The sequence below is a fragment of the Zonotrichia albicollis genome, chromosome 4 (assembly GCF_047830755.1).
Source record: "Zonotrichia albicollis isolate bZonAlb1 chromosome 4, bZonAlb1.hap1, whole genome shotgun sequence".
In the NCBI taxonomy this organism is placed as follows: Eukaryota; Metazoa; Chordata; class Aves; order Passeriformes; family Passerellidae; genus Zonotrichia; species Zonotrichia albicollis.
The window spans coordinates 12,867,705-12,877,405 of record NC_133822.1 but is presented as its reverse complement, the minus strand read 5'-3'; the positions used below and the strand labels follow the sequence as shown (position 1 = coordinate 12,877,405).

General features: G+C 39.6%; 1 protein-coding gene across 18 annotated transcripts in view; it reads right to left on the bottom strand.

Moving 5' to 3' along the window:
* Positions 1-389: 389 nt before the first annotated feature.
* Positions 390-9,701, bottom strand: part of MAGI2 (membrane associated guanylate kinase, WW and PDZ domain containing 2) — a 702,271-nt gene continuing 692,959 nt past the window's right edge. For 14 of the 18 annotated variants that reach the window (XM_074538808.1, XM_074538796.1, XM_074538803.1 and 11 more), the window contains one exon: positions 390-3,377. In XM_074538808.1, the coding sequence (XP_074394909.1) occupies positions 2,584-3,377 (794 nt within the window). In that variant the 3' untranslated portion in view covers positions 390-2,583. The remainder of the gene's footprint in view (positions 3,378-9,701) is intronic. The other 4 variants (XM_074538809.1, XM_074538812.1, XM_074538810.1 and 1 more) reach the window with 3 other exon arrangements.

Below are 9,701 nucleotides of genomic sequence, written 5' to 3'. Positions count from 1 at the left end.
AACTGCCTGATTTCTGAGGTAAATATGGTTTGTACTCAGGTTAATTCTGTGTATGTGATATATTCTTAGAAGTTCTCTCTCACTGCTGGAGTCTGGTCACTCTGGTCCTTTGTCTCTTGGATGGGAAGCAGAATAAGGGTTTAGGCTTCCCCATAAAGAGATTTTTCTGTGCCTGTGTTGCCTCATAAGCCTTGATTGCCATTATAAAATTTGTTTGGTCAATGACATGTTTATTCATATATTGCAGTAAGAAATTAAAATGGTCTTTTCCCGTTTTCATAAGGCAGTAGCTAATTACCTGTACCCATATGCAAGAAAATGGTTGTTTGTCAGGGTAACACTGAGGCATGTTACTCAAAATTAACACAAACTATATGCACTTGAAAAAATGAAAGATTTTTGGATATATATTTTATTTGACAGTGGTTTAGAATATCATACAGTAAACAAGATTTCTGTAAAAGTTAATTTATCCATAGTGGTGCGTTTCATAAAAATAGTTGCTCACTTACAGCCTTTCTGTGACTATTAATACATGGAATTATATTTATAGAGATAGAGCTGTACAAGGTAAATTCACAGCTAACACTACACAGAAATATTATTTGGAATGGGGTTTAGATGATGTGCTGTCTTCACAGGTTATCGATTACAGCCGCATAAAGCAATTACTGCACAAGGAGTAGCTGTGAACTGTGCAAATTAGAGTTTATGCAAGCATAATCTCAACTGGTTTTCAGATTTCATTGTTTGCTTTCTTTATACATAAAAATAAGATACCGGGACATGCATCTACACTACAGAAGCATTGTCCAAAATCAGATTCAATAAATTAATGACAAATTATATTGTATTCTAGTTCAGGGGATAAAGATCTTTTTTTTTTTCCCATTAAATAAGAGTTTTATAAACAGCTACATGGATTTGTGCTTTTTTAAAAATTATAAATGGATTTTTCTTTCTTAAAAAAAAAAATTGAAAGCTGCAAAATCCTTGACTTGAGGCTTTTCAAATAATTGGACAGGAAGAAACATGTCTATAAATTTCGCAGTCCAGTGCAATGTTTGAGACATACAGTAATGTGCTAATTTCTTGGAACAAAGCCAATCTCAATCTAGTTTTTCAGCAGAGCGTGTGAGGAACTAAGATTGCTAGTGAACAATAATTTTTAAATATGAATTTTTGACAGTACTTAGCTTTACAATTTTTTTTTAATTACCAATGTATTATTGCCCAGGATTTTGTTTTAATTTTGACAGACGAATAAGCACACGCACACTTACACAGACACACACACATCTGTTTGAAACAAGATAATGACTGATTGACTGAACTTGGAGTTATTTCCTGTGAAGGCAGACTGGAATGTTTACCTGGCACTTAAGGCTTAAAATTCAAAACAGACAAGCAAGAAAGATAAAAACAAAAAGAAGAAAAAAAATGGAGATAGGGAAAAAATGGTGAAATGGAAACCATTTTAAAAATGGAAAAATACTGAATTTACTGAATGAGGACACCGACAACTGTATTTCAGAAACCAGTCTAATTATTGTTGACATGTGCCTGAAAGGCACCTGCTCTGCCAAACTGAGGGGATGAGAGGTGAGAGTGTCCTAAGTAAATGCGGATGGGTATGAAACATAGCACTGTTGATAAGTGATGCTATCATCTTCTGCAGGAAGGAAAGGCCTTTCCTTAAGGAAACTGCAGCTTTTTCTCTGTAGCACTCTTCCTTTCATTGCAAGGGCCTTGCAGATGCCTGGGATTTGAGCCTGACCAATTGGTTTGTGTGCTACCTCGCAGGACTTGGGGAACCTGTAATAAATCACTTTTGAGAATAATTTGCAAATACAACTCCACCTTAACTCCTTTCCAATGTACAGAAACATGGTTTGTTCACAAAAATGGCAGTAGAAATGGTATCACAGAAACTAATCCACTGGATTCCCCATTCCTCCCGCAGCACCCGGTGAACTATTCTACAGGGTGCCACGTGGACTATCCCAAAGCGTTAACAGTGGAGACGTGTCATGGGTGTACAGTTCCGAACGATGCTTTAAAGAAACCCTTTAACCCCTGTCTAGATATGTCGAGAACAATTTATTTACAACATTTTAGCTCCATGAAAAGATCCTCTCTCGGTTTCAGCTTGCTCCGTGCAGTTTTATTTAAGGCGATGTTCCAGTTTGTGATTGCTCTAACTTGTTCCAGTTTCTTGATATAAAGTTTGAATGAAATCCAAGTCCTTCATGCAGTGGGAAAAAAATGCTAAAGCTACACTGCACTATCCTTCTCTGATGTACTGTCCTTCATATTGTTTTGGTTTCTTCCATAGCTGCCAAAGTCCCTAAAATGGAACTGGGACTTTAGGGTCGATTTTAAATCTCTGTGTTGACTATATGCTTTTGAACTTATTAGATACTGTGCACATTGTCATGGAATTACACACTAATGTTTTCATTCCTCAATGCTTTGTGTATATGTGTGATAGTTAAAATAAATTAAAACAAACCAATGTGAGACAAAAACTAAGAAGAATGTTCTGCGTCAGTTTGAGACAGTTAGAGGGCAACAGTCCCTTGCTTATCTGCTCATGGCAGAAGTACCAGACTTCAGGACGCTTGGTAGCTTATCCGAGCCAGGGATTTTCCACGGCCCTGGAGAGACCGTTGCCTTTCGAACTGTGGTGTTGGTGCTGCGAGTGCTGATGGAGTGGAGATGTCCCTTCCTGGGGAACTCGCTGGGTTTCCCATCAGGGTCCCTCTGGCTGTGGTCCATATCGCTTCCAGGCGAGCTGCAGCGGTTGCTACCGTAGGTCTTGGCAGCTCCCGTATCGGTCTTGACGTGGTCGGGTGCTGCAGCTGACTTCTCACTGGTGTTTGTGGATCTGTGGTCTCTTTTGCTAAGAGATCCTCCTCTCTTGCTTTCTGGCTTCCTCAGCCTCCCTAACTGTTCATCACTGCTTCCAGCACACATGTGCTCTCTTGCGCCAGCCTCGATCATAACGCCGTGTCCCACCGCTTTGCTTTCTGAGGTGGGCCTGCCACCATCAGTGGTCTTATTTTTGCCTCCTGAATATCCTTTCCAAGAAGCCTCTTCGTGCTTTGACCTGTCTACCTTTTTAGGACTTGCTGACCTTTCTCTTTGTTCTCCTAACCTTTTCTTTTTGTGACCGTTCACCGAAAGCTCCTTTGGTTTCCTTACATCGTGTTCCCTCTTGATATCCCATGTTGGCTCTGGGCTTATCTGGTGAGAAGGGTCAGAGGGTGGGGCTATGTGTGATGAAGATAATGGTGAGATTATGTCGTCGAGGGAAAGAGCTACTTCCGGCAGACCTGGGGAGGTGGCAGAGGGAGCACTCCAGGAGTTTGGTTCGTCTGTTGTAACAACAAAGAGAAGAGAGTTAAGGGCACATCCAGCAGCACAGAGTGTATTTATTGCATGTATTCTGAGCAACACTGACTCCCAAACTGTGTACCAGCCTTAAACCCCTTTGCTTCAGCTGAGGTGAAACTCCCTCAATTGTGGAACCAACAGGGAGAAAACCAAAAATAATCTCTCCACAAAAAGAAAAAAAAAAGAAAATAAAAGTACAGGCGACACAAGAACCCCAAAGCTGGTGGTAACTGCAAATGCTGGAAACCCTGGTCTTTTTTTCATACAGATTCCGCTTTCCTCTGCCTATGTTAAATTATTCTTAAAATAATAAAGGCACGTGCTCATGAAATCAAATAGCCTCTTTTGTAGCTGTATAATGGATTTCTTAGCTGGGCAATATCAGTGCTGTCTCTGAGGACAAATGAGAAGGACTTTCTGCCATCTATTAAACATGCCCCTACAAGCATATAATAATTGACAAGAATTTGTAGCTCAGATAAGGTCATCATTGAATTCTGTCTCATATTTTTTCTAAACAGATATAGTATTGCGGTGTTTATGGCCCCACAATTCTTGCAGGGTACGTTTACAGCTCTGCCTTTATATCACAGTGTCAGCTGCTGAGTCTCCTGGTTGTGCATTTTGAATTTCTCTTGGTTACTTAGCCTCAACACAATATGGTTGGTTTGTGCAGATCCTGTTTGATTTAGCCAAATGAATGTCTCCTTTGCTGAGTCACGATGATTTTCCTAATCCAAACCAGAATATTCTGGGATGCATTTCTCTTGTGTATACATCCTCATTTCTTTTGATTAACTTTCTGGCAGAAAACAAATCTACCATGATTAATGACAGCATGGCTCCCACTCTTATCCATCTACTTAGAGGTTAGAGAAATCACTGAACTTGGCTAATGTCATTCCCTATTTAGCACCATTTTAGTTAGGCTTTGAACAGTATGAGGAGTAATCTGTCAGAGATGGACTGTCTCAGGAATCCATGGAAACGAGGTAGAATTGTGGCAAGAGCTGCATATTTTATGGGGGAGAAAATGTAACCTTCTAGCTAAAAAACAAGCGTGGACTTCTTAAGGTCAGGACTAGTATCTGTCAGTGGTATCAACTGCCCTTTAAAAAAGTAACATGCTTTTTTCTCAGTGCTATGGCTGCTTTCAAATTATCATGGAGACGCACATCGTCTCGAAAAATGGAATAGATTCTACTGCCCAGCCTGGGATCTGCAGCTTGCTTGACTAAAACAGCACTTTTAAGTTAATAGCTGGATTGAGTGATTGCTGTCTTGCAGATAAAAATAGGAGAGACAATAGTGAGGTGGGTGACGTAAAGGGAGGGAGCAGCACAGTTAGCTGAGGAGCTATTTATTTTCCCAGATGGTGTTTGTCATATGCTTCTGCATAATGAGCATATGTGTGGAGAGGATTAGCATTTGAGAGGGGTAGAAAGTACAAGTTCTGTGTAAGACAAATAAACATTGAGCTGGGAATCTAAATGGGATGAGGGTCTCAACTGAATTTAGAAAAAAAAGAAATCACACTTTCTTACCCTCCAGTTAAGGGTGACTAATGTACCATCTGCTCCCAGCTTGGCACTCAAGCAAGAAAAAATAAGAGGAAGACTCGTGCATATAGGGTGATCAGCTCCTAGGAGTTTGCCTACAAAAAGCATTGACTTTGATGGGCTTGTTCTTTACTTCTGTTCTTCTGCACCACCAGCCTGGTACAGGCCCACAGCCTGTGCCTGATGGGGGAAGCAGAGACCCCACCCTAGGTCTTCTCCAATCTGAAATCCGGGGGATCTCATTTTATCTAATACTTGAGCCAGGGACCATGCACAGAGTCCAAATCATTGAAACTATCCTGGGACTCAGCATGAAGCTGCCTACATGCACCAGCAAGGTACCTGAGCAAACTGAAGAAGCCACGCTGAGCTTTGGAAAATTAAGTTTATACTTTTCATAGCATTGCCACTCCTAGCCAGGGTAGAGGTGGTGCCAAGGGTTGGATCAATGTATTTGTCTGAACTACAATCTTATTTCCTAGCTGTCCATGAGATATGGTTTTTTTACAGTTTTTCAAGTGTCAGTGAAGAGCAGTGGCCATTATCCACTCTCATGTTAGGCTGTGAGAGCTTCTGATTACAGAAATAGAATTCTGGTTGCTTTGGGTAATATCAGCTACACACCAGTGAAAACACCAAATAGCCTGGAGCAGCAAGATGCTTTGGGGTAACAAGACTGCCTCTGTGGAAAAGGTACCACTATGCTCAAATCAGCTGCTTCTCCTCCAGGAGGACAACCCAGGGGTGCACCATTCAAAATCAAGGTGTCAAACATGCCTTGTGGCTCCTCTGAGGCACAAAGGATAATATGGTACCAGTTATTTGTAGGATGCTCTGGAGAAGAGACCTGGAGGTTAGTGGCCTACTGCTTTATTGCCTGGAGATTACAGAATTTCTTCTGTTTTCTATTTTAAAGGGGATGAAATAACAACCAAATGTTGTAGTGAGAAATCATAGTGGGTTAGAATGTACTTCAACAAAAGTGAATCAGTATATCTCTCACATATACTGATTTATAAGTATAGGTGTCTATAAACTGAGACATGCCTAGTGTCCAGTTATTATATGGGATATTATATGCATTACTGGATTTTATCTCTCCCCCAGAAAACCCTAGGTAAAAGACAACTTGGCCAGCCAAGTAAGAAAACTTGTAGCCACAGCTTTTTTGGTTTGGCTGTGGGACAACCCCAGGTGGGTCACTGGCTGCACTGTGTTTAAAATGCTTGCTAGGAAGGCACCTATACATAGGTTGTATTTCCATTGGTTATGGAACAATGCTGCCATGGAATAAAACTATCATTTATATTCTTTGACAATATAGCATTTGCAAGTAAGAGGAAAATTATTTTCTTTAAGGTTTAAGTGCCATCAGTCTGAGATGGTGAAACCCAACCTAACCTGATTTTCTTTCAAATGAAATGACATTATATTATAGAAAGTCATCCTCAGCCTTGGTAGATGTTAATTTCAACAAGCCATTGTTGCAATATGTCACTCACTAGTGAGGAGAATACTAATGCCAAGGTATTGTAGCTAACTTCCCTCTAATGTATGAACATTGTGGAAAAGTGTAAAAATTACTAGAGTAGAGCAAAGTGCAGGAATGTAAGTAATTTGTTGCTCAGAAAAAAAAAACCTTTTAAAGAGCTGTGTTCAAGCCATAAGGGTTCATTTGAAATTGTTCAACCAGCACTAAAATGATTGCTTCTCCATAGCAAATATAAACAGGAGAAAAATGTAAAATTTTATCCTGCAGAGCAGTTAAACGAGTGATTTATTTTCATGATTATACTCAGTTTCTAGCTATACTTTTGAGAGAGTTATTAATATTTCTGAATACTTTTTATTCTGTTGGTCTAAGGCTCTTTATAAAACCTTTGAGTTAATTGGGAACATAACCTACTTTTACTGTCTGTTATTCCAACACATCTCAAAGCATTTTGTAAACATACCAAACCAGGGACAGAGCAGTGATTTTACTTTGTTCTTCATTCACCTCTATGAGGAACTGAAAACAATATTTGTTTAACAGAGCATGAACCACTAATGCCCAAACAACTTGCAAGCAGATGTGTAGAATACTGCATTCAGTTGCAACTGCTAGAGAGATAGTTTTGAATTTGTTTCTGACTTTGTCACCATTGATAACATTCTTACTGTGAGAGAAATTGGTTTTCAAAAGTATACCTCTCACTGAAGGCTAATAGATGCCTGCCTTCTTTCTTTGAAGGGAGAAAATCTCCCTTGACCTACTAATTTAGACAAGACAAACGAGCTGGGAGCAGCACTATAATCTGTCACTGTGATGGCATTTCATTTGCTGTAATTTAGTAGGTGTTTGCTGGGTGGCTTTTAGTTTCTACAAGCTACTGTAACACAAGTTGGTGGCACTTCTCCATGGGATGTGCAAGAATGACTCACCTACGAGCAGCTCCACATAACTCCCCAGCAAAGGAGTAAATTGCTAACTGAGTAAGAACCACCACAGACACAAGATTGAGTGTGTGGGAGGACAAGTGGGAGATGAGCATGGCCATTCTGGGGCAAGAGTGACACAGGGAAAACATCAGGAACAGAACTTTTCTGTCTAAAGGGGTTTTGTTTTTATTGGAAGTAGAGCTGCCACATACATGAATTGTTTGTTTTGCTCTGTCAGCTCTCACACATTCACTGGAGTGGAAATGAGGGTAGTGCTCTCATGAGTCTATTGCTCCTGTCTGAACTGTTCTGCCTGGATCCAGTGCTTGCTGATGGCTGAGCCATGAGAAAAAGAACCCTGGCTTTGGTCCTAACAGGGAGGAGAGCTCTGCCCATGGACCTCCAATTTGTGACTAGGTTCTCCCTTAGCATCAAAATATTTTCAATAATCGTTTAGTAATTTATCAAGGATGTGTGGTTTTTCATCACATATAAGTATCCATAAAGTACTAATATTAATTTATTGAATATTTAGTAGTAAGAGTAGAAATTACATCACATTTTATTACTTAAGTAATAAAATCTCAAAGCCTTTTTAATTTTCAAATTATATGAATAATGTACAATATATTAAAGCTTTGAACACTTTCATTAGTCTGGATGAAGTGTTTTCTGAACTGTCTAAACAGCTGTTCTCATATCTTCCCAGAATTATTTTCCTAGAGAATCATAAAGGGCTTGATTGAATAAAAAATATGGTGCTTTATTTTTTCCCCCCATTTTTTTTTGCCTGCAATTATGTATTGCCAGGAGGTGGCAAGCAGTTCTTACAGATGCTGCTAATAACAAAAATGGGACAAATTGTCCCCTGGTGAGTATCCACTAATGTTGGCAGTGCTGCACCAGGAGGGCATTTGGGTCTTTCTCATTATAGCTTGACATGTCTTTGATGTTCCTGATTGCATTGGTCTCCTGAAGCTTTTCTTTAATGCTCTCTGAGGAGGGATATTTCAGAATATATAAAGAATCTTTAATCTTTTATCCTGACACTTCCACAACCCAAACACACAGCACCCTTTGTCTCCTGAAATAAATGATTCTCTGAAGATTTCATGGTTAGAAGAGCCCTTGGTACTTTTTGTTCAGCTGTGAGCCTTATGGAAATGTGACACAATATGCCACCCTTTCCCCCAGCCTCTCTCAGACAGTGAGTGGCAATGGGCTCTGCCCCCACCTTGCAGCTTGCCTGTACTTATAGCTATAAATTGTAATTCCTGTTAATTATTCAATATGCTATGCAAATGTTTTCTCACAAATTGCACTTTTCTTGGCTTAAAATTACACTTCCCTGGTCTCCCCTTCCCCTGAACTTATCCACATCCAGATCCCTGGACACCAGCAGCCCTGGAAGCAAACACCAATGGGTTGAGGTGTCCTCTGCTGGGATATGACACTTCCTTTGGTCAGTCACTGTGGGCACATCCAGGTGGGAATGCCTTTCCATCATTAGCACTGCTCTTATGCTTTACAAAGGTATGATGGCAGTGTGCTATGGGTGAAAAATGTTAACTCTATGTATAGGAATTAGATACATGCCATATATATTTATAAAAATTAACCCAGGTTATACTTGGTTATTTTAGCCTATGAACTACTTCTCCTTTCTCACACTTGCAGTTGAGTGATCAGCTTAGTATTTTGAAACCTTGTTTCTCATACAATGAAAACCTAATCTAATTTTCTATCTTAATGTAGTCATATTTGTTATATCACTTGCCTGTTTGTACTTGACAATGTCATGGTGACTCTGAATGTTTAGAGCACCTTACAAAAATAACTTTAAATGTTGCTGTGCTCAAGAATGGAATCTTTCTACTTTTTAGTAATTAGCTCTTTTGGCTTAGCACTTTTGCTTTTCCAAAGTTTGAGGATGGTTGCTCAGGGTAATCAGAGTTATTTTACAAGTCATAAAAGATTAGAGGAAACCAAACATGCATCTAAATCCTGACATCGTTCACTTCTAAATTTTGTGCTTGCCATTTTCAAAAGAGCAGAATGATTCATTAAGAAAGACTGATATTTGTGGTATGAAACAATGCCAGACCTAGTTCTTCTGTCCCCAAAGTCATTGTGCATTTTTGTTTTTGTCATTGGTGTAATACTGGAAAAGGTGGCCACTATTCCTATTACATGGAGCTATTGGTGACATGGCTTCTGCAGATGTTCACAAGAACTGAAGAGATATGAATGCAAGTGTAGTGTAAGTGATGAACACCTCAATCTCCTGTGTAAACTTGAAATGTTTAATTTTACATCCAGAAAATT